The following is a 25253-nucleotide window of genomic DNA, read 5'->3' as shown; positions in this document are numbered from 1 at the left end:
CATACTGTGCTGCGCGGCCAAAAAATTAAAAAAAAAAAAGTAAAGTGAAACCCAACGTTGGATCTTCACTGCTTCCAAACTTTCTTCAGTTACTTTCCTCCTTTGGAGCTTCACTCACACGTTGATGACATGAGTAAGGAACTTCTCTGCTGAGTCGAATAATAGTGTCAAGTACTGGAAGAGTTATTTCCTCAACTTGTGCTATTCATGAGGTAAAGGCTGCAGACACCATACACATTCAAGTTTAATCTGCGTTATTAACATATTCCCCACTCACTTCCTTAAGTAAACAGTCAACAAGGAATTAATTTGTAGATCTGTAGATTTCCTTGGTGTAAATACTCCCATCATGGCCGATTTCAAGCCAGCAATATGAGGAAACTGAACTCAGCATTTGTTACCAAACCAGGTTTGTGTGCCCCACAGGAGCAGCAGGCCAAACACGGAGACACAAGTTTGCAGCAGAGAGTTTGTTGACAAGGTCCTCATGGAAGGAGACAAGAGAACAAATCTCAGGCCCGCGTACCAGAAGGCCAGAGGCTTGAGATATTTATGGGATAAAGAAGTAGGGTGGTCTTAGGTGTGGGGAAAGGTCATCGGAGGCAGGGAAAAGGTGAGGCCGTCAGTGTTCTGCGCAGGCGCAGTTTTAGGGTCGGTGGTCCGAACTAGTTTTAGCTGGTCTGAACTGGGCAGGAGCCAACTCCAAAGTTCACAAAAACAAGCCCCCTGTTACTATAGTGACCCATACGTCAGAAGCGTTATCTATAAGGGTAGTTTAGAAGTCTGGTGATACATTACCTAGGCTGTGTGAAGCTTGGAGGAGATGCAGTTAGAGAATGGAAAAACAAAACAAATAAGCAGGCTTCATCAGTAAAGGAGGCTGCAAGCAGAGGGGTTTCTAACAGCCGGTTCCCTTATCTGCTGTTCGGTAGGACACACTCAAGGATTTCTGTTAACCCTGTGGGGCACGGTCTCACACAGAGAAGAGATGCTGCACACCCACCAGTCAGACACAATAGGTGGAAATAACCTCAAGAACGTAGATGATAGAAAAATGTGCAATGGACGCACAGGCCCAGCGGCCATGGCTCACGGGCCCAGCCAGGGCACGAACCCGTGTCCCCTGCATCGGCAGGTGGACTCTCAACCACTGCGCCACCAGGGAAGCCCCACTACCTTTGTTTTTAATACAATTTATTTAAGCCCAAATTTATGGAACTTAATTCTTAATAATGGCTGTGTTTGTTTCTGGTTTTCAGTAGTCCTGAAAATTTAGAAATCAACTCTCACTGTAGGAACTGGCCCTAGCACACTGCTGGCCGGGCACATAGTAAACACTTACTGAATCAAAGTTGAAAGAATGCATTGTAAAAAATAAATAAAAAAAGAATGTACTGTGTTGGAATCAGTTGTGAGATGCAGACCTGAGTGCCCAGCTCGCTGAGTTCCAGTGAAGCCCCAGAGCCGGGTGCACGGTGGGTGTTCACTGAATGTTTGTTGAGGATCTGACTCTCAGCAGCATCTCCATGAGTCCTGACAAAGTAGAGGCCCCCCGATTTTTTTAAAGAAATTTGACTTAGATATATGTACAGGTATCCCCTGCTTTTGAAAGTTTGCACTAAGCCACTGCACTTTTATGAAGTTCTACATTAGTATGGCAACGGCTTTTTTCTCGTAAAAATGAAAATTCTCTTTGGATTTCTTTCGGTTAGCAAAAGCAGGTACTAACGCAGGGCTTTTATAAAAGCAAAGTGGTGGAATGTGAACTTTCAGGAAGGGGGAAACCTGTGTATTTTCTAAAGCCTTATCGCAGTCATCAAGAGGAAAATCATATTTTTGGACCTCCGCACACTTCTTTCCCAGTTTAGTGCTGTGTTTATTTTTAACTCACGTTGAGAGCCCCTAGAGGCCTTATCACATCCCAGTCTTTTCCTCTATTCCAGCACCTTCTCACTGCATGTTAAAATCATCTGGCTTTCCTGATGAATGAAACTACCAAAGAAAAGAAGGATGCTCAGAGTTTATTTGTGCTTAATTGGAAGAATATACAGGCACCCTCCCTCTTACTACCTCTCTGGTGGAAGTCAGGGATAAAGGAGAGAGAGACTGCAGGCGAAGAATCACACAGGAGTGCCTTTTGACTCCTGACCCCGCAGCTACCCCACATCTCAGCTGACGCTGAACTGCTGGGGGCTGAGGAGGCAGAGGTTCAACATGCAAAGTTATTAGGGAGTGGTTCGTTGCACAATCTAAGGTTTTTATTCTTCAGAATGATTTATGAAGGGTTCTTGGAAACACTAAACTCTAAGGCATTTAAATTGCCAGTTTATAGAATGAGGCCCTCTAGGACGTTACGTGAAAGAAAACAACTTGCAGACTAGTATGTACAGAACAATCTTATTTTTGTTTTTTTTTTAAAGAAAAGAGCATATGCATCTATATGGGGATGTGGGATATTTGAAAGGAATAGAAAAAGCTGCGAGGATACATGACAAATACAGTTAAATTCTGAGCAATGGGTTGAAGAGAAGGCAGATAAAGGCACTCAAGTTTTTCACTTTATATATTTCTGTATTCTGCATTTTTTTTTTTTGGCTATGTTGGTCTTCATTGCTGCACGCGGGCTTTCTCTAGTTGCGGTGAGTGGGGCCTACTCTTCGTTGCAATGCATGGGCTTTTGTTGCAGAGCATGGGCTCTAGGCGTGCGCGGGCTTCAGTAGTTGTGGCACACGGGCTTCAGTAGTTGTGGCTCGCAGGTTTTAGAGCGCAGGCTCAGTAGTTGTGGCACACGGGCTTAGTTGCTCCGCGGCATGTGTGATCTTCCTGGACCAGGGCTCGAACCCGTGTCTCCTGCATTGGCAGGCGGGTTCTTAACCACTGCGCCACCAGGGAAGCCCTGTATTCTGCATTTTTAAACGAACTCCAGCCCTCGGACCAGGCCTTGGGTTCAGAGCCCAGCCCCTCTCACAAGCTTGGTGACCCTGAGCAAGTCAGAACCCCTCCAAGATTCAGTTCCCTCATTTATAAAGTGGGGATCATAGGACCAGCCTCGCAGAGCAGTTGTGAGGTTTAAATTGCCTCACATAAGTGTTTAAGAAGCAGTAACAATTATTTCCCAGGTAGCGTCTGTGCTTTTTACCTTGCAAGGTATCTCACTTTAAAGCAGCTGCTTCCCAGGCTGAAAGAGCATTATTCCAGTGACACGTGCAGAATACCCTAACCCATTAGGATCTGAAGAGAGAGGTCCAGGGCTGAGGTATTATGTTACAGAAAATGGATGTACACTGACCTTCTGAACAACACAGGTTTGAAGTGCACGGGTCCACTTGCACAAGGAGTTTTCTCAGTACTAAATGCTACAGCACTACACGATACGCGGTGGGTCGAATCTTTGTGTGCCAAACCACACACTTGGAAGGCCCACTATAAATTACACGCAGATTTTCAACTGCGGGAGGGGGAAAGTGGGGATCAGCACCCCTACCCACCCACCTCTTTTTCAAGGGTCAACTGTGATTGGTTGGGACTATTTTCACAGGATGAAGAGCTGGCATGTAAACTGGCCACTAGGTGTCAGCATTGCGCCGAGAAGGCCCTCTTGCCCCTTGGTTAACACTGAGCGCTGACTTGCTCCTGGCTGTGCCCTAGGTGCCCTGCCCTCGGAGGTGGGTGCTGTTACCCCCATTTTACATATGAGGGAAAAGTATCCCAGAGGTGAAAGGACTTTGTCAGAGGTTGAACTGCTAGGAGGTGGTAGAGCCCAGATTTGATTATGAGCAGCCTGGCTTCTGAGTCCACAGTCTTATCCTCTTCTCGTCCCACTGCCCTCACCATAAATAAGGCAAGGACACTGCAGGTTTCCTGAGCCCCTTCCAGCTGCATTAAATAGGGTACCATAAATGTTTAATCATTTATTTTCCCTAAATTTGCACTGTAAAATGCTGATTCAGAACTCCATCTCCATCGGCTGTTATATGTATTCTAGGAGCTCATGAGGTCAGGACTTTCAAATTCTCTCACCACTAAACAAATGGTTCCCAGCATGGTGCTTGGCACATAGTAGGTGTACAGTAAATCTGCCAATGAGTAATGCATCGTACACATTGAGCAGTAAGATAGTCTGATGATTAAGTGCATGGATTCTGGCACCAGATTGCTGGGGCTCAATTTTCAGTTCTGCAGGAGCTATGTGATCTTGGACAAGTTACTTCACATCCTTGGGCTTCATCTGTAAATTGGGGATAATGGTAGTACCTACTTCAGAGGCTGTTGTATTAAATGAGTAAACTTAAAATAGTGCCTGGGGGCTTCCCTGGTGGCGCAGAGGTTGAGAGTCCGCCTGCCGATGCAGGGGACACGGCTTCGTGCCTCGGTCCGGGAAGATCCCACATGCCACGGAGTGGCTAGGCCCGTGAGCCATGGCCGCCAAGCCTGCACGTCCCGAGCCTGTGCTCCGCAATGGGAGAGGCCGCAACATTGAGAGGCCCGTGTACCGCAAAAACAACAACAAAAAAAACAAAAAACAGTGCCTGGGAGCTTCTCTGGTGGCACAGCGGTTAAGAATCCGCCTGCCAAGGCAGGGGACACGGGTTTGATCCCTGGTCCAGGAAGATCCCATGTGCCACGGAGCAGCTAAACCTGTGCACCGCAACTACTGAGCCCACGCGTCTAGAGCCTGTGCCACCACACAGAGAAGCCCGCGCACTGCAACGAAGCGTAGCCCCTGCTTGCTGCAACTAGAGAAAAGCCCACGTGCAGCAAGCAACAAAGACTCAACGCAGCCAAAAAAGAAAAAAATAAAATAAATTAAAAAAAAAAAAGACAGTGCCTGGCACACACTCTGTTAGCTATTATTATATTCTTATATATTCCATAAATACTGTATGAGGCCCTCAGGAAAACCCCCAAATAGGGCCAGAGTTCCCAACTTCCCCATGTAACAAATTGTCCTTTTCCAGGGACGCATACGTGGCAGATTATATTTGGGGGGAAAAAAAAATCTCCTGACCCACATGCTCTTCTAGAACTTTGCCACTCTGCCATCAAGAGGTAAAGCCTAATACTCCTTCCCTTGAATTTGGAGAGCTTATGCCTCACTTGTAACTGATATAATGTGGCTGAAATAACGTTGTGTAACCTCCATGGCTAGGTCTTAAAAGGCAATGTGGTATCCATTTTGTTAGCTGGAACACTCCCCTTTGGAGCCCTGGGCCGCCAAGTGAGACGTTTGCCTAGGCTAAGGCCACGTGGTGAGGCCGCCGTGCACCTTTCCAGCTGGTAGCCCTAGCTAAGGTCCCAGCCAGCATCAACCGCCCTATGAAGGAAGGAGACAGACACCTCCAAGTGATCCCAGCCATGGAATCACCCCCAACTTTCAACTCTTAGCTGAGGCTCCAAGACATGGTGGAACAGAGACAAGCTGTCGCTCCTGTACCAACTTCCTGACTCTCAGAATTAGGAGAATGATAAAGATGGTGGTTATATCACACCACTGAGTTTGCGGTGGTTTGTTACTGGAACAGCACATCTATTACTAAACAGCGAACGTGTCTGTGCTAACATACATACTAAACATAGTATATACATCCTGACGGTCTCTCTACCCCTCCTAAAAAGATGGCTCCACATGTGCCTCAAAGAAATGTAACACCTGTAAACCCCCTGCCTAAAACCTCTGCTGAGAGGTCCTGTCTGCTCCCTTGCCTGATCCATATGTCTTAACTCCACTGTGTCTCAAATGGAAGCAGAAAGAAAGCAGAAAGATAATAGGCCCCCAGTCTCTGCCAAGGGAGGCCCTTTGCTGGAATGGCCACCAGACTGTCCCTGTGGCAGTTAGGCTGGACAGGACCTGGCTGGGGGCAGAACCCGTCCGTGGCCACCTCTATCCACTTTCAGAATTGTTTGACCACCTCCCCTTCAGCAGGAAGTAATAGTCAACCTTAAATAGTATTCACTGTGTGGCAGACATTAATTTTTCAAATAAGTCACGGGATGTAAAGTTCCAAAGGCATGAAATCGTATATATAGTAAAAAAAAAACTCCCTGTCAAGGACCTAGGCAAAGGACGGTTATATTCTTTTAGCGATAAAGGAGCTTCCGTTTATTTTGCCCTGTGCCATAATGGCCTCACCTGGTTGCTCATTAGAAATACAGAATGTGGGGCCCCACCCCAGACCTGCTGACTCAGAATCTGCCTTTTTTTCCCAAGATCCACCTCCTGGCAGGGTGGTGGTGAAGGGGTTATGGTGGTAGTGTATTCAGTTAAGATCTGTCTGTTGTTACTTGAGCACACAGAGGAGCCCTGCCAGGAACTTTTTGAGGGCCGGTTTCCAAAGTGAATTCACCAGTGAGTGCTGAGAAGTAACATTTGGTTTCTAACTCTCAGCAACTCTCTAACTGCTTCAGGGACAGGCACACCTGAAGTGGTAATAATAATAATTACCACTTAAGTAGGTGCTTAGTATGTGTCAAGCGTCGGTCTGTTTTTACTAGGTGAATATTCAAAATAACCTTAAGGAGGCAGGTACGATGATTATCCCCATTTTACAAATGAGAAGACTGAGGCCAGATAAGAGTAAATAATTTGCCCAAAGTCATAAGCCTGTACACCCACCCCTTGACTACCTCTCCTCACCCTTCCCTCCAGAGTTAATCATTACCTAACTTTGCTGTTCCTGGTACTATTATTGAGGTCTTTTCTTTCTTTTCTTTTTTTTTTTTTAAAGAAAACAAAGAGGAAAATATTTAAGAAGGCTAAATAAAGGAAGGAAATAAACTAATTCAAATGTAATGAAACCGGGTGCACATCGTTCTACCAATGAGGATATGGCTCAGTGTGGATAAGGTGAGAATATTTAAGAATCTGGAGAAGAAGCATAAATATAATTTTTTTCTTTTTTTTAAAATTTTTATTAAATAAAGGCAAAAGGGAATTCAGCTGCATGATACAAAGACTCCAGTTTGATCAAATTCCACAAAAACCTTTCCCACCTATGTGAGAAGAGCTCTGTCTCCCTAACCCACGGGGGACACGCGGGAAACACCGCCTCAGGGAGCTGGCTCTCGAGGTCGCGCACACGCTCAATTTCTGCTCCATCCCAAGAGGCGAGGGCAGAGGATGTGATGGTTCTCACAGATCTACTTTACAAATAAACTCGGGTTGACTCTTCAGAGGAGTCTCTTACGACACTTTATTTTCAAAGATCTGAGAAGAAAGTAGGGCAAAGGGCCATGTAAGCAGTGCTGTGTGGCAAGTGGAATGTACCGGTCTGTGGAGTCGTGGCGCGTTTAACAGAATCTCATCAGGCATTGTATGAAGACGAGGACACGCTGCCACCGTGGCCTGTCCAGTTGGTGTGGATAAACTGTCCTGGCTTGTTCAAGAGTTCATAGGTGTGAGCCCCAAAGTAATCGCGCTGAGCCTAGAAAACAAGAAATGGGTTGGTTATAGGACAGAGGCAGGCACATGACCCGAGGTACCACCCAGGTTCATGTTCACCGCCTACTCCAAAAGCTCACCTGGATTAGGTTGGCTGGCAGCATCTTGTGTCTGTATCCATCGTAGAAGGAAAGAGCAGTGGTGAAGCAGGGCATGGGAATGCCTGTCTGGACACCAGTACTGACTGCCCGCCGCCAGGAGTCCTGAGCAAAAAAGTAAAGCCAAAGACTAGTGATTAGCTCAAAGAAAAGACAACAGATTTTCACGCATAAATGAAAAAGCAGACCCCCCAGAGCAAAACTCACTAAGACAGAATTCCCGTACTACCCAGCTCTGGGCTACATACCTGGCAGTTTTCCACAGCTGACTTAAAGAAGTCATCTAGTAGTAGGTTCTGAAGTCCTGGGTTTCGATCAAATGCATCTTTTATCTTTCCTAGGAATACACTGAAATAATCAAGAGGGAAAAAAATCAATGAATCTTAACTAGCGGGCTGAACACCTGGCAGAAAGCAGGGGAAGTAAGTTGGAAGCTGACAGATACCCTCGCGAGGTACGAAGGCACCTGTCCCCCCATCCCCACCAGCTCGCTGGACGTGCCGTGAATACAGACAGCCCAGGTCCCGAGAGGTGAGGGCCAAGGGCACAACCATGCTCACAGAACTACTTTAGATGGGGAAGGATGGACACTCGAGTTAGAATAACTGACGTGCAGGAAGAAAGTGAGATATGACACCTAAACCTGCCTGGTTGCCAGCGTCCCAGCGAGAGGACTCACTGTACCAGTTCCAGGGAAACCGTCCCCGAGAGCGCCCTAAGACCACAGCGCTCCCGCACGGCAGGTGGCAGGTGCCCCGACCACTCACCTCCTGATGATGCAGCCCCCCCTCCACATCAGGGCAATGCCACCATAGTTGAGGGTCCAGCCAAATTCAGTGGCTGCCTGTCTTAGCAGCATAAAGCCCTGAGCATAAGAGATGATCTTGGAAGCATAGAGGGCCTAAAGGAGGGCACAAAGACTCATCAGAACTGCGGCTGGCCCACGGCTGCCTAATCCCCGCCCCGCCCGCCACACACACCCCCTCCCCGCCCCCGCCCCCCCCCCCGCCCCGCCCCTGCAGTGCAGCTCTAACGAGGACACGGTTTAGGAAAGGCTGCATATCAGATCAATGGGCAAGGCTGGACAGACCCCACGTCCTCCCCGTGGCCTCGGGGTGTTCTCCCCGCCAGTCCCATCCCGCTGCCACTGCGGGGCGGCACCCCACCTTTCGAATGTCCTCCAGGAATGATTTCTTATCTCCTTCGAACTGGACCTTTTGAGGCCCCTTCAGCTTTTGGCTGGCTTGAATCCTCTCGTCCTTCAGAGATGATAAGCATCGAGCAAAGACCGCTTCTCCTACGTGGGGGGAGGGGGAGATAACAAGTCACCACAACTCACAGGCAGAACCCGAGGAGGAGCGCACACGAGCCAGAGAAGATGAGGGAAAAGAGCAATGCAGCACGATTTCCAGTTTTACCACGAGCGCAAAGTCTCAACCTTCGGCCGCAAAGCTAACCTGCATCAGAAAGAACTTTCATAAAAAGCTCTAACGGTTAATTTGAAAATGAAAACTCCAAGTCAGTCTCCAACATGAATACACATATTCAACCTCAAAGATCACCATGAACTTCAAAGGGGAATTTTAAGGGGAAAAAACGAAGAGCAAAACCACTATCATTAAGAATTACTCCGTGTTGGTCCTCCAGTAAAATTTCAGTTTCATTTGCGAGGACTTTAATTTATAAATGGTCACCAAAGACTTCATTTCTTTTCTTTTGAAGCACTAATACTCATCACTTTGAAACGAGTACACTGAGACTTCTCCCTTCAAAAAACTCCATTTTCTAATTCTTACAGTTTAGTTTTTGCTATGTCCATGGTCACCATTACAGTTTCACAATTTTACTTCATTTGAATAAAAAATATTTCAATATTTTTGGGGGGTGGGGGCTGTGCTGCGCAGCATGTGGGATCTTAGTTCCCCGACCAGGGCTTGGACCCTCATCTCTGTACTGGAAGGCGGATTCCTAACCACTGGACCGCCAGGGAAGTCCCCAATATGGTATTTTAATATTAAGATATTAGTATCTTAAAAATTATCACTTATACATGCTTGCCCAGTTGACACTTTATATAATTAGAATAAATTAACCATTTTTTCCCCCAACAGACAGAATGAAGTAAAACCTTTGGGAACTAACAGAGGACTTTATTTCTGAGGAAAGGGTTCTGGCCATAAACTTGAGAGCAGGTGTCTCCCTGTCCTTGTCCTTGCCCGGCTCTCTGGGCGCCTGCAGTGCACACACAGGATGACTTAGCATTCTTAGGCGGAAGCTTCAGAAGACAAAAAGCAGGAAGAGGCGAGTGTGGCGTAACCCTCCGGGGGTTACCTAAAGATTAGCTGGAAGACTCATTTCCCCGTCAGTTCAACAAACAAGAATGGCACGCAGCCAGGGAGGAAGCCTGACTTCAGCTGGAAGGTAGGGTACAAAGTCTCCGAAGGTAGGGTACAAAGTCTCCGAAACAAGAGAGTAGGATTCTTTTTGAGGCAGTGATGAATAAACTGCTCCCAGTTACTGTCCCCTTGGGCCACCGCCCAGGGTAGCGCTCAGATTAGCTAAAAAGCAGTCAACTTCCTTCTCTGTAGAGCTGGACTAAGCAAACTGCTTCCCTCCTTACTGTGCCTGCAACTACCCAGTCCACTGTAAACACAGTCAGGCATAATTAACAGGAAACCAAAGGCAGGAGGAGACTAGAGAGGGAAAGGCAACCTATGTCTGGAAGAGTCAACAAGAAAACTTGTTTTATTACTGCAGGGGGAACCATTCTGCCAGGAGCAAAGATCAGCCTTCATTAAGCAGACCAGGAGCCTCCATTCTCCTTTTCCAATCTTGACAGAATGTATCTATTTTATTCTTAAAGAACCATCACGTAGTTTTGTTAATCCCCTTATTATTTTTGTTTTATTTCTGCTTTTTATTATTTCCTTCTCTCTACAACTTTTTGAGTTCGATGCTTAGCTCATTAAGACAAGATAAAAAACATAGATGGGAAGGATATACACTCACTTCAGGACAGTAGTTTTCTTCTAAAAGAAAAAGGGGAAGGAACTTAGGAAAAGAATATTAAAGGACTGGAAATGCTTAGGTAATATTTTATTCCTCAAATATCTGAGGAAAAAACCTCAGCAAAATAGTAATAAATGTTGAGTACATAAACTTTTATTATTCTGTGAACTTTTGTATGAAAAATTCCATTACAGTTAGCTTCCCTATTAGAAAGATCTTAGGTCATTGACTACAATTTAATCCCTAATGTTAAAACGATCCCCAAAGTCAAACTGGCTAAGACAGGTAGTAACTTCTGAATTTATCTCAAAGCTCACATGCTTGACAGAAGGATTGTAAAGAAGAGATTCAACAGCAGCTCCAGCCTCTCTCACACCGTCAACTTATTCAAGGGCAGAAAGAGCAGACCACACTCAGAAAGCCGACTAGGGTTGAAGAGATTCTCTGAGAGATCTGGTAACTCTTAGTTGCCAGAAAGACACCAGGGTCAAAACAGTGAGATGAAAAGGTTCAATCCAAAGCTGAGTGTTACCGATGAGGGTGACGGGGACGCCGTACTCCAGGGCAGAGATGGCGGTCCACTTCCCGGTGCCCTTCTGCCCCGCGCTGTCCCTGATCTTTGGCAGCAGGTGTTCGCCATCAGTATCTTGGAACCTGAGAATATTGGCTGTGATCTCAATCAGGAATGAGTCCAGCTCTGTCTTATTCCATTCCTCAAAGGCCTGTGCGCAGGATATGAAAGAAAACAATGTGGGAGAACCTAGGATTATACCGGAGATGCTCCCTTAACTGATTCATCCCTTTCCCATGTAAATATTGACCGATGCTCACAACCTGCTCAACCCCTGAGGCTACCAGGCTCCTCTGCAGGACACCCGAACACTTCTGCCACCAGCTGAGTTTTATGCTAACCAGCAGTCAGCTGCTTCTGATTTCAACCTGTTCATGCTGATTTTCTGGTCACCAGGCCAGTGCTTTCCTCAGAGCCAGGTGTCCCCTCACCTCGCTTGGGTTTTCGTACAGTCACTTTCCTTGATCACCCGATCTAGAGCAGCCTCTTCCTCCCGTTTACTTTTCTTTATAATAGTGATCACGAACAAGTTTTATATATTTAGTCATTACTGTCTATCTTTCCAAGGTCCATGAGGGCAGGGACTTTGTTTCTTCCACTAATATATCCCCAACATACAACAGTGCCCGGCACTCATATTATATAAACCAATTAAATATGAACACAAAAAGAAAAGCAATGTTTCTATGAAAACTAAGTCAAACTGTTTTGGAAAGAACAATAAAGGCAAGTTAGTGAAACAAAATAAGTGGGGATGATGCAATTTTTTTTTTTTTGGCCACACCGCATGGCTTGTGGGATCTTAGTTCCCCAACCAGGGGTTGAACCCAGGCCCTTGGCAGTGAGAGTGCAGAGTCCTAACCACTGGACCACCAGGGAATTCCCAACACAAATTTTAAAATTAGGAGGGAAAAGAATGTAAAAAATCTGGAAGGATTCTGCACTGTGTGCCTCGAAAGTGTCTTTAAATCATGTTCCACTTGAAATAACTGAAACTACAAACTCTAGATGATAAGAAAGTTGATTAGAATGCTAATCAGCAGAGCCACACTTAAAAGAAGGACCTGGCTCTCCATGAAATGATGGGGGATTGAACGCACCTTCCTATATTTTCAGTTAAAATAAATGTTTGCCTAGTTAATGATGCTGAAGTATTTACAGAAAACAGTACAAATGTCTGCAGTTTACTGTGAAGTATATTTTTTAAAAAAGATAAAACTAATAGACGAATGGACGATATTCGACAAAGCAAGCAGAGTAAAATGTTAATGGTAGAATCTACGTTGTGTGTATGTAACTGATCACTGTCCAATTCTTTCAATTTTGTTGTATGTTTGAACATTTTCATAATAACATGTTGGGGGAAATGCTTATGTTTCCCAACTTTGACTACCTTTTTTTGAATAGCTGTCTAACAGCCAGTCCCACCTGGATCAGAAAAGCGAGCTTCTGCTGCACCTCCCACATGGGACCAACGGAGGATCAAACGAGACCAGGCAATTAAGTGACACAGGCCTGACACAGTCAGGGTCCCTGAGTGGGAGAGAGGATTACACCAAGAGTCTCTGGGAACTTCTGGCTTAGTGACTGGCTATCAGATTTTATGGTCCTGTTACTGAGAGCTTCCCTTAGATTAGGCTGAGTCCATCCAGGCCACCAGAATGACCAAGGGAAAAAGAATGAGGAAGGACTTATCGTCACCAGCAAAGCCTTCTCACCTGAGCAGCGCTTCCCCCGCCCAGGGCCCAGGACTCACCTTTGCCATCTCCTTGTGCTCCATGCCCAGGACGTCTTTCATCAGGTGGTAGGCCTCGCAGATGAGCTGCATGTCTCCGTACTCTATCCCGTTGTGCACCATCTTCACAAAGTGTCCTGCCCCCTCGTCCCCCACCTGTTAGAGCCACAAGCGCCAAGAGGCCTTCAGGGAGCCAGGAAACACACCAGAGAAGTCCACATCCAGTTCTTTGGCAAGGCTCCCTCCCCATACAAAAAAATAACAAATACGAACAAATATTTACAGTATTTTCAAAAGAAGAATCATCATATAACAACTCAACACAAGCTTCAATCCAGCACGATGCTATTGTAAACTAACTCCAAATTCATTCCTTTAAAGGTTTTTCAAAATCCCCAAATTCACTGTGAAGTACCCACAGGTCTTTAGCCTACATTTTCCATTCTTTCTCATTGTTATTAAAAGTAACTCCCCACTCCCCAGCCCCCTCCCACAAGTAAAAGGAGTCTTCTTTTCCCTGGTTATTTTTCTAGCAACCGCAGGTGAAAAGCAGCTAATTAAGTCACTTGTACTTTAAACAATATATAAATGTACTGTAGTTGTAATGGCCACCGAGAGAGAAAATGACCTCAGATGCAAGGTCTGCCCTTGTAAGCCCAGAAATGTGTTCTTGCCAGGGTCCCACAACTGACAAGGTACTGATTTCTAATAAAGCTGGCAAGATGTATAAAATCAGAATACCAGTCTGTGAATTGATGACGAGAAATTTAACTATGTATCTTAATGGTTACAAGTGTCAGTCTGATCAACACATCCTGTCCCTGTGGACAAGCTACTTGGGAAGCCAGATTATCTGAAAACTGGTTGGAGGGCAAGGAGTCAGAACAAGGAGAGTTCTGCAGTCAGACACTCCCGTCACCATGACAGGGATATGCCTGCCGGTGGACCAGTGCTGGCAGCACTGCTGGGGTGGATGCTGTCACACTGCCACCCTGACATAGAGACTTCCTCTATCTATGTTTCCATTGCTGGCCTACCCTTTCTGATTTTTTTTTTTTTTAATTTATTTTGGCTGTGTTGGCTCCTCGTTGCTGTGCGCGGCCTTTCTCTAGTTGCGGTGAGCGGGGGCTACTCTTCGTTGTGGTGCACGGGCTTCTCATTGCGGTGGCTTCTCTTGCTGCGGAGCACGGGCTCTAGGCGCGCGGGCTTCAGTAGTTGTGGCTCGCGAGCTCTAGAGCGCAGGCTCAGTAGCTGTGGCACACAGGCTTAGCTGCTCTGCGCCATGTGGGATCTTCCCGGGCCAGGGCTCGAACCCATGTCCCCTGCATTGGCAGGCAGACTCCTAACCACCGTGCCACCAAGGAAGTCCCCCCTTTCTGATTTTGACACTTTCTTTGGCCATGAAGTAACATGGCCAATAATACCTTGCTTCACCCCTTCCTTCCTGTAACTTCAAAACTGAGCTAAGGGGTGCCTGCTTTTAGTATCTATACCAGTTTTTTCTTTTCAGTAACCTAAGAGTAAGGTCAACAGGAGTTGATCAAGATACACAGGCAAGTACTGTTAATTTCCTCATGATTTATGTCCTAAATGTATCTAAAAAGAAGTTACTGTCACTGTACTTTTTTTTTTTTTTTTACTGCAGCAGTGTATTGTTAAGGAACAAAAGCTCCCTTCCCAATCCTTCACACTAGTGAGAAAGTTACTCAGTCTTCTAAATCACAGCACCAGCGTCTCTCAGCGCTAAGCAGGTTCTGACTGAACTCAGTGACCACTGGTTAAAATGTAAGGAGCGGCTTAGTCACCAGGCACTGTGAGGCCTGGGGGGAGGACTCCCCTCATCCCCCATGGGCCCAAGTCCTCATTTCTTCTCTACCTTTTATCTCATATAAAGCAAAACTAACATCATAAAAATGGCACGTAGAATAAAATTCAAGGGGCTCAGGAGCTAAAGAGAACTTGGAGGTCATCCAGTCCAACCCCCATATTTGACAGGTGAGAAAACTGAAGCCCATGGAAGAAAATGACTTGCCTAATGTCACACTGCTAGTCAATGGAGAGCCAGAAAGACAACTCAGGTCTCCCCTGTCTAGTGTTGTTTTTTTCATCCATGGGATGGACTAAGGCTGTAACAAGGGATAAAATTTATTTTACCAGCAACACAAAATATACGGAGGGAAAGAATTTGCCTCGGCCTCCTTCACATTCAGTGAGGGCAAAGAGCTGCAGCTTACTCTGTTCTAAGCACAGAATACCTACCCCAGGGAGCAAACTCCACTTTTGATTCTGACATTCTCTCTCTCTCTTTTCTTTTCCTCCCCTACCCCCTTGACATTCTTTCTTTCTTGTTCTTTTTGGTTTTTTTGGCCACGCCATGCGGCTTGGGGGATCTTAGTTCCTCAAGCAGGGATTGAACCCAGGCCACGGCGGTGAGAGTGCAGAGTCCTAACCACTGGACCACCAGGCAACTCCCTTGACATCCTCTCTTTAGCCATGAAGTAACACGACGAAGAAAATCTTACTTCACCTCATCCTTCCTGTTCCTCTTTTTCTTTTTTTTTTGCGGTACGCGGGACTCTCACTGTTGTGGCCTCTCCCGTTGCGGAGCACAGGCTCCGGACGCGCAGGCTCAGTGGCCATGGCTCACGGGCCCAGCCGCTCTGCGGCACGTGGGATCTTGCCAGACCGGGGCACGAACCCGCGTCCCCTGAATTGGCAGGCGGACTCTCAACCACTGCACCACCAGGGAAGCCCTTCCTGTTCCTTTTTTAAGGAATCCATATTTTAGATGAACTGACAAGGGCTGCTTTTAATACCAACCTCCAGTTAAGATACAAGGACATGTACAACTGATGCATTTTCGGCATTGTCTGTGCTAGCGACGTAAACATTGAGGAGCTTATGTCACAAAGCAAACCGCTGGGACCATGGTGATCCTTGCTCTGCCCCTGGTCATGTCAGTGCCCGTGGCGCCAACTGGCTTCAGGGGGGCCCACAACGTACCCAGTCACAGCAGGGTTCTCCAGTCCCCACTTTTGCGGCGATGCCCTGGAAGATGGCCTTGATGTGGGGCCTGTAGGAAGGAAGTGGGTGGTTCAGCTGCTGACAAGGGGCCTGGGTCTCCACGAAATTCTCAAGGACTCCCCCCCGCCCCCCAATTGTTTCCTTTCTAGCGGTCGGTGGAAGTGCCCACAAAAAAGTAATGAATAAGCTAAGTCCTCAAGGTAAATCAGTCAGCGGCTGCGGACTATCTGATTCGAGACAGGAGACAAAAAGGCTGGGTGAGAGGGTCAGCAAAGCCCCAGAAGACATTTCTATCGCACTATCAGAAGAAGCTGTGATTCCAAGCCATTCCTGTAGCGACTGCTTCTATCAGTCTGGATGTATGTTATCAAGCACAGCAGGATTCTGGACAGAAGGAACCATGCAACGTTTCCAAGAGCTACATTCCTTATCATCCAGAGAAAAAGCAACTGTTGTTCATTCCTTCCCCGCCTCCCCTAGGCGCACAGAGTAACTCCTGACGCTGTTCCCTACTGTTCTCCTCACTTTTGACCAATAAAGCCTTCTTCACAAAAGGGTTTTGGTAAAGACACAAAACTTGACAGGGCTGCAAAGTGCACGCTCAGGAGGAGGGGCTGGGGCAGCTCCATCTTAAGCTTTTAGAGCTTCCCTGAACTTTGACTGATTGTTTCAGGTAAAAGTACCACTTCTGCTTCTAACAGGTCAGTGTGAGAAAATGTACTAATGAGAACTAGAGCACCTCTGTATGGCAGACTTCTTCATGGGTATTGTCTGCATTTGTAACAGCCCACTTAGCGGTACCCCAAAATAAATATTTTTAAGTTTCTGAGAAGCAGGAAGGCCTTTATTTCTAGACTTTAACATACTGAAGAGAATCCCCAGACTTAATCATTAGGGAGGTAATTAAAAGACTAATCTTCCCCAGTCAACCCCTCACCTTCGGGGATTAGGTTTGATCACTCCTTACTTTAATGCCTAATATAAGTCTAGAATATTCGGAAACCAAACTCACTCGGAAAAGCGCGTTGCCTTCCCACGTCTCCCTCACAAGGATCCTTCCTTTTCTATTTCTTTCTCTTCTGCTCCATCTCTCTATCATCCTCTATCTGGCTTTCTCTCTTCCTGCAGTCTCAACAGCGGTGTTTCCTTCAGTCTACATTATGTATAATTAATCACTTGCATCTTTTCATTTTAATCCTCTATCCCGCTCATCACCCACAGCCTATGCCTTATACAGCCCTCCTGCTACATCATCACCAAAGCATCCCCCCTTCTGCGGCCAACCCTTCCTCTTATACACAACACAGTGAGCAGTGTAAAATTCGTTTCTTCCCCAGTCAAATAAAAATTTTCCACCTCATTCCCTGGGACGAAAGAGGCCCTGTCTGACTTTGCCATTACTCACAATGATTAAATACACCGTGTATGAGTTGAAGAGGCAGACCTTACTCCTAAGTCCAGACAGTGCACAGGACATTATCTGAGCTGCCTCATTAAAGCCTCTGAACCCTTGAAGCCTATTTAGAACTTCCACTATTGGTACTAGAGGAAATAACAGAAGAAAAAAGGAAAGGAGGAACAGGCACACGCGTTATGTCAAAGCAAAAAAATGTATACATAAAAGAAATATTTCCAGCATCTCCCATCTCCAACACTCAGACTGCACAGAGGAGATCGGGTGGCAGAACTGCTCACAGCTCACCCGTTCTCTCACCTTGCGTCCCTGTGTCGACGCAAGGGTGGTGCCTTTGGTACTCACCAAGCCTCTTTGTTTCCTCCTGGCATAAGTGATGGGCCATACCGGGCCCCATCCTCTCCACCACTAACTCCACTCCCCACAAACAAGATTCCCTTGGCCTTGAGGTCTCGACACCGTCTCTACATGAGAAAAAAAGAATTTCGTCATGCTTCCCTAAAATCAGTTTCTCCCACTGAATGAGAAGAGGTACAAGACAGGTATGGAGATCCCACATTTGACTTAAATGACCCAAGGATCCACTAATAACCTGGTCATTCAGGAAATTTAATCCCCTTTCTGACTTACTAATCCCCTCTGTTTGGGAATTAAAAAGAAAAAATCCATGGCAGTTTAATATGGCTACCCTGTCCTCAAAGGGAAATAATAAAGCTAAACACACATTCTCATTTTACAGGAAATGACCTTGTACACGAGACCATCAGCACAGTGGTGCTCACCCACATTGCACACTGATGTATCACGGAGTGGCTGGACAGGAAGGGAAGATGAAGCATAAACACCCAGCCTGCTGTATCCAAGCAGCAGTCATTCTTTTCAGTTACGTGTGTGACTAATGAGCACCTCATCCATCAGGTATGTCTTAATGGCCAATCCCAAAAGAGCACCACAGAAGGACGTCTACTCTTCTGTCACATGTGCAATGCTGGTACTTTTTTCTAGAATGTTCTCAGAACCTGGAAGAATGTGGACTGAAAAATGCTTACCGTGGTATCCCTATATTCAGAATTTCCTCCATCGATGATGATGTCACCAGTGTCCAACAAGGGTACCTGTAACCAGACACCAGCATTAAGGCGGACCAAAAAAATAAAAGACAAAAATAAACATACCTTGACCAATTAAAGCAAACAAGAATTTATCCCAAATAAACCCTGTCTGAAAGTATACATATATTATTTAATCTTCAACAATCCTCTCTGGGGCTAGAGCTAGACCCTATTTAAAAGCTCAGGGCTAGCAAACCCAGTCAGAACTCTCCACAACCGAAATAATCCTTTTTAACTAAGATTTTTACAACGAACAAAACCTACTTGGAAAATTTTGTGTTTCCAATGTGTACCACCTGCCTGATATTTATTCCCAGATTGGATTAGCTCTAAAAGACCTATAAAATCTCTGCCTAGAACAGAGTAGGGGTCCAGTAAATATCAAATGGTTTTGTGTATGAATAAACAATTTGATCACCACCACTTGGAGATGACAGCAAGAGACCAAGCCTTGAACAAGAGTATCTTCCTACGCCACACCAGTCAGGCTGGTTTTATTACTGTATTCATTATTCAGTCTCCCCCAACAAGGCTCCAGGTAACATTACTTAATACTGTCCTATGCTGAAGAGTACTCTACCATTTTTCAGTCCATTCTGTCTGTAGCTGACCATAGGCAGCTTGGCATCTCACTACACAAAGTCTGGTGTGTCCTTTATCACAACGTTCTTCCTTTCTAGGTCTTTTTTTTTTAACGGTAGCATACTGGTTACAAATTCCTCTCCCTGTAGAAACAACCCCACTGGTAACATTACTCCTCTGGGAAAGGAATGTTCATCCCTTTCCTTTGTTTATTGTTACAACACTTCTCACAACAAAACATTTCTTCCAAATGGCTAATGCCTTGGTTTTTTCAGAGCTGATACTGTAGAACTGTTTTTCAGTATCGATGGGGTTGGCCAAAAAGTTCTTTCAATTAATGAATACGTTGTTTAATAAAGTTCTTGGTGAAGATGAAAAATGTCTTTGCAGGGCACTGGCAATGAGGTTGTTTCCGTTTACTGATGGTGAGGGCAATCCTCCTGGTTAATACAGTGTGATCTTCCCCCAGAGGTATGTTGAGGAAAGGGGCCCTAGAGGCGTCCCCCCAGAAGCTTACAGCAACAGCGCTTTGACCAGGAGGTGCCGGGCACGCTCCCTGGGGAAAAGGCAGCTGCCCCTTCGGCCCCTCCTCTCCCACAGACACCCCAGTGGAGGAGTGGCCATCAGGCCTCCGGTGAGAACAAGCTGGGGAGAGTACAGATGGCGGTGACCACGAACAAATGGGTCCACTATCCCCTGGCCCTGAGGTGGCAGAAAGCCTAAATAAGGGGTCAGACTACAATGTGTCAAAGAACCAAGATCAGCACCTCTGTGACACAAACGCCCCCTCAGCTGATGATCAGGGACCAGAACTGCACAGAGGCAGCCACCTACCACAGCACGGCCAGCACCACCCAGGTGCCTACTTTCTTCTTCCAAAAAAAGATACATTTGCTAGGACTCCCTAGGGGGATCTCTTGTCATTTATATTAAATGATACAACAATTTGAGAATTGTTGCTTTATAGGAATACTGAGAAAAATGAAATCTATTTCTAAATTTGGACAGTAAGGTTTAACGGTGACTAGCACTAAACATTCATAACACACAATCAAAACTGTAAGTTTTTTTTTTTGAATATCAAAGATAGAGCTCACTGAGATTACTACTGTTTCTATTCTGGTTGATAATGAATTCATGGACGTGTCTCTTGCTGTCCTCAGAATTTTATATACTAACAATTACTACCACTTGAGGGTATGTTTTTACTTAATTGGTGCCAGTCAAGTTAACCAACACTGAGACTTTTAAGCAACATTTTGTCAGAACAGAGCAGATCATACCCAAAAATTGAAAAGGGACAAAATTTCTTAAGCAAAAAGAAGTGAGGGACTCCTCGGGGGATCCAGTGGTTAAGAATCCGCCTTCCAATGCAGGGGATGTGGGTTCGATCCCTGGTCGGAGAGCTAAGATCCCACATACTGCGAGGCAACTAAGCCTGCACGCTCTATAGCCTGCGCGCCAGAATGGGAGAGACCCGACGCGGCCAAAAAAAAAAAAAAGAAGTGAAATAGCTAAAGGAAGGGAACGAGAGACGTTCTGTCACACGAGTAGCAGCGGCGAGAGAGCTGGCCTCACCAGTTTTTCAATGAAATCATCGACGGCCTGACCAGCCTTCACAAGCAGAATGATCCGCCGAGGCTTCTTCAGCTTGGAGACCATCTCCTCCAAGGAGTGAGCACCAACCACCTTGGTGCCCTTCGCCTCATTGGCCAAGAACTCGTCAACTTTGGAGACTGTCCTATTAAAAGCACAGACCTAGAAGGACAAAAGGCCTGATCAGGAGATCTGGGACATACAAGACCTTCAGACTGAAGACCAAGTGACAATGGAATGTCTATGCAGCCCAAGGTTTTGGGGAGGTAGGACCCTGATTCTACCTTTTCCCCACTCAAGTGCTGACTGATCACCATAAAGTTAATTTTAATAGGATGAAAAGGCAAAGAACTGAATATAGGCAAATGTCAACTGCCCAAAACTTATCAGGCTGGATAAGAGTCTGTCGCTATTTGGTTAGGACTCAAATCTGGGAACAAGCTAGTTCCAGACTGTTATCTTCTGTCACTGATAATCCTGTATCTAAGCCAGTTTAGTATTCACACCCGAACGTTTCACCAGATCCCATTAGGCAATAAAGTCAGAAATCTATACTCCCAGCGGGACCTCTCCTTCTTAGGATACCGACAGGTTTATTCAAGGCTGCAGAACTGACAGAACCTGCAGATACATTTAGCAGGACTCTCCTTCCTCAGAGAGCTGTGGAGCTGCCCCTCCCACACCCACATGCAAAGTGGTGCTTCTCAATCTCTTGCAAAAACGTCCTAAGCAGCAACAGGGCACATATAAAGAGAACCATGTTCCACGTTATATGGGTTCTTCGGAATCAGAACGGTCACCAGCACTCAGACTAAGGCAACAAGAATCCGTAAGGGAAGAGTGTGCCCCTCCTAACTTACCACAAAGCCGTGGTCGTTCATGTTCAAAATTAAGTTCTGGCCCATGACAGCCAGTCCAATCAGCGCAATATCCGCTCTAAAAGACGGGGAAAGGAACAAAGGAAACCGTCAGCTTCACTTAATTCATTCCAAGTCAGAAACCCTGAGCTTTCTAGCTTTTGCTGTGATTGATAACACGTCTTAACTTTCCTCTAACCCCCTCCTCCCTTTTGCATTTTAGACCCCGGGCTTGCAGCCTTCCGTGAAACTCGAGGCGGGCCACCCCGCTCTGCCACTTAACGGGTCCTCATGTTCTCGTGGGCCAACCAAGAGGGGGCCCGCAGGAGGGGGTCCACGGCACTAAGCCTCTTCTGCGCTCTATCCGAGCTGCTGACGACTCGTTCCAGGCCTCCCGTCTCCCACAGCCGGACCGTCCAGCAGCCCGGGCTTCCCGCGGCCACGCCTGTCCCCTCCCCTCGCGCCCTTCCTAGGAACCAGATCCGCCTGCGCCGCCGCGAGGGGCAGAGGGGCTGGGTCCGAGAAAAGGCGAGGCCGCGGGGCTGGCTCGGGGTCTGGCGGCTCCCTGGAGGGCCGGGGCTCCAGGCGCCACGAGGCCGGGCTCAGAAGACCCCCGGGGCGAGGCGACGTCTGGGGCGACTCCGGCCTCCGCGTCGGCCCTCGGAAAGTTCCCCGGCCGCCCGCGGGCGGCCACTCACTGGGCCATGGCGGCGGCGGCGGCAGAGCAGGCTGGACCGAGGAGAACCGGCGAACAGCGAGCCGCAGCGCGGACTACCGGGACTGAATTTTTCTCCGGCTCGCCTCCCGAGGCCCAGGCCGCGGCTTTCCAGCGCCGGCCAATCGCAAGGAAGGGGCGGAGCCACGCGGCCACGCCATTGGTCCGCCCCGGCGCCTGTTAGACCACCCGAGGCAAATGGGCCCGCCCACCCCTAGGGCTGGCTCAGGAGAGCGCCGAGCACATCGATGCCATCTCCCCAGAGAGCGCGGGGGCGTGGCGCAGGCGCGGGACGAGGGGAAAGGCGGCGGGGGCCGGGCTCTGGCTCGGGGCAGAGGGCGCGTAGGGCCTGGGCTGTGCTCCGCGGCTCGGTGCGGAAGGGTGGTGGCTCACGTCGGGCCGCGCTTTCTAATGTAGCGGGCACTTGACCGCCTGTTGTCCAAGGGTCCATCACTCTTTCCTCCCGTCGCTGCGGTGCACTCTGGGGTTGACGCGTGAAATTGACCCACCCGGGCAGGGTCCGAGGTGTATTCTTGTCCGTGGTCACGTGTGATGGGTGCCAGGAAATGTTGCTCCTCACCACGACCTTGTGTGGGACACCTTTTTCCAGGTGGAGAAACAGGCGCAGAGAGAGCAGGCGGGGAATGTCCTTGCTGGGGGCGATGGGGCCCGGCTTTGGAGGTCGTGTCACTGAACCCCTTCCCGTACAGCTGAGGAACCAGAGGCGCCGTGCTGGTGAATGGCGGTCCAGGGCATTAAATACGCATCTCCCACGTGCACGGTCCACAGTGCACGAGGCATCTTAACTCTCAGCCCTGAACCCTGCCGCCTCCAGTGCAGATGCTTGTGAACAAAGCTTAGCTCCTCCAGTGCGTTTTAGGCTTTTTGCTTTTGTGAATGCTTCATGTCACCTAACAGTGCCTTGCACATAGTAAGTGCTCAACACATGTTACATTACTAGAGTCACTGCAGCTAGTTAATGGCTAGTTAGTGGCCCAGTTGTGACTGATTCAAGGCCAAAGCTATTTCCATTACACCAATTGCACAGGTTACTTTGTAACATAGGTTTTAACAGATTCCGTTATAACTTCCATGTAAGCAAATGTCCCACTATAGCCGGGTTTTTTGTGTGTTAATTAAATCACAATATTTTTTAAGTGCAATTGTGGAATCTTACTCTGAAATTTAAAAGCGATGTCACAGTCCACTTTATCTAGTATGTAAGTATTCTACATTAGGGTTTCTCCACTAGAGACATTCTTTATGCAATTTGTTCTTTTCCTTGAGTTGCTTCCACATTTGCCTGTTTTGCACCAGCCAGACCTTACACTCCTGAGGGTATAGTTTTTCTTTTCTTTTTTATACTCCCATTGCCTGGCCCGACACTCATGAGCTGTGGATGACTCACTGCACAGATACCCGGGGCGGGGGGGTGGGCAAGCTTAGCACAGAACTTCCTCCTGTGGGCAAGGGAGGTCCCTGCCCCATGGGTTCCGTCCTTCACTTCTCTTGCGTCTGCTGCATGCAGAAATGTACAGCTATAAGCAAGCCTAATATTTATTTTAAAGCTGTAAGCGAGGTGCCCAGCTGCCCTCAGCACTTCCCTGAATGGGAAAGTGAGTAGGGAGATGTGAACTGATAAGCCAGGCAAGCCAGAGAGCAGGAGCTGACTGCCACCGCGAGCCCTGCACTGAGACCTGGGCCTTAATCCCAACTCTACCAAAACAGGGCACTCGGTAGCTTTGGATGAACCAGGCTGGCAGGAATCTTGGAGCTCTCCCACCCCGGTGTCCCCAAACTCCAGTGTGCAAGGAGGCTTATTAAATGTGAATTCTGATACCACAGGTCTGGGATAGGCCAGATGTGCATTTTATCAGGACCCCCCCCCCCAGGTGATTCTGAGTGCTGGAGGAAACAATTCTCAAAGGGTAGTCAGGGGGCTTCCCTGGTGGCGCAGTGGTTAAGAATCCACCTGCCAATGCAGGGGACACGGGTTCGAGCCCTGGTCCTGGAAGATCCCACATGATGCAGAGCAACTAAACCCGTGTGCCACAACTACTGAGCCCGCGCACCTAGAGCCTGTGCTCCGCAACAACAGAAGCCACCGCAGTGAGAAGCCTGTGCACTGCAACGAAGAATAACCCACCCTCACCGCAACTAGAGAAAACCCGCACACAACAACGAAGACCCAATGCAGCCAAAAATAAATACATTTTTTTTTTTTTAAAAAAAGGGGGTGGTCAGGACCTCTGGAAGCCCCTGCAGGGCAAGTGGAGACAAAGCTATTTCCATGGTACCAGTAAGACATTATTTGCCTTCTTCATTCTCCTTCTCTCACAAGAGTACAGTGGAGTTTTCCAGAGACTACATCACATGTGATACGGAACAGATCAAATGTAGCAGATAAGAGAATCCAGCTGTCTTAAGCTGTAGGACATTAGAGAGATTTACAAAATTGTCAAACAATTCCACTCATCTCGCTGCATTTCCTTTTGTTTTGGGAAACTGTTATTCCAAAGTTTCTGTTTTAACTTTTAAAATGGTAAATAATCATAGACATAACTCACATAAACAAAAGCTGGGTCCTCAATAATTTTTAAGTGTGTAAAGGGGTCCTGACATCAACCAGGTTTGAGAGCCACTGATCTAGCCCAACTCATATTTTAGGGATGAGGAAATTGGGGCTCAGAGAGCCATGACCTGCTGAGTCACATAGTGACAGACACTAGACTACCTTGTGGGATGGATTGGATGCTCTCCAAGTCCCTCTCAATAAAACCTGGGATTGGGAGACAGCCTCACTGGCCGGATAGTACGTTGTCCCAGAAGTCACATCAGATGGCTTCTCAAATGATCTGGAGTGTTTTTCTTGGAAGCTGCTTGCTGGAGAGGGAAGAGCAATGGGTTTTGGTGTCAACGCTGGCCTTAGCGGGCTCCAGTTCCATTTCTTTCTAACTGTGCAACTGGGGCAAGTTATCGAATCTCAGAGTTTCCTCATGTGTGAAACAGGAATGACAAAGATCTCACAGGGTAGCTCTAGGGTTAAATGAAGCCAGTGGGACTTGTGTCTAGTACTTAGTACTCATACATTAGTTTCTACCT

The 25253-nt window shown here is 47.2% G+C and overlaps 1 protein-coding gene across 1 annotated transcript; it reads right to left on the bottom strand.

Moving 5' to 3' along the window:
* Window positions 1-6898: 6898 nt before the first annotated feature.
* On the bottom strand, window positions 6899-22270 carry PGD (phosphogluconate dehydrogenase). The gene is made up of 13 exons (XM_079933245.1): window positions 22135-22270; window positions 21440-21515; window positions 20562-20741; window positions 18339-18404; window positions 17635-17753; window positions 15855-15924; window positions 12873-13007; window positions 11078-11267; window positions 8703-8833; window positions 8304-8437; window positions 7785-7884; window positions 7519-7641; window positions 6899-7421 (listed from the first exon to the last, which is right to left on the bottom strand). The coding sequence occupies exons 1-13, from the start codon at window positions 22140-22142 to the stop codon at window positions 7302-7304; spliced, it is 1452 nt and encodes a 483-aa protein (XP_079789371.1). The 5' UTR covers window positions 22143-22270; the 3' UTR covers window positions 6899-7301.
* Between the last annotated feature and the right edge of the window lie 2983 nt (window positions 22271-25253).

The sequence above is a fragment of the Stenella coeruleoalba genome (genome assembly GCF_951394435.1).
Source record: "Stenella coeruleoalba genome assembly, chromosome: 1".
NCBI lineage: Eukaryota > Metazoa > Chordata > Mammalia > Artiodactyla > Delphinidae > Stenella > Stenella coeruleoalba.
The sequence above is the reverse complement of the archived record's forward strand: the minus strand, read 5'-3'. Positions and strand labels throughout refer to the sequence as shown.

Bases quoted from the DNA above. Each gene is read 5' to 3' on its own strand.
- PGD (XM_079933245.1), bottom strand. The intron at 11,268-12,872 runs GTGAGTCCTGGG...TCCTGCGCACAG, and splicing joins AGCACAAGGAGATGGCAAAG to GCCTTTGAGGAATGGAATAA. The intron at 8,438-8,702 runs GTGGGGTGCCGC...GCCCTCCTTTAG, and splicing joins TCCTGGAGGACATTCGAAAG to GCCCTCTATGCTTCCAAGAT.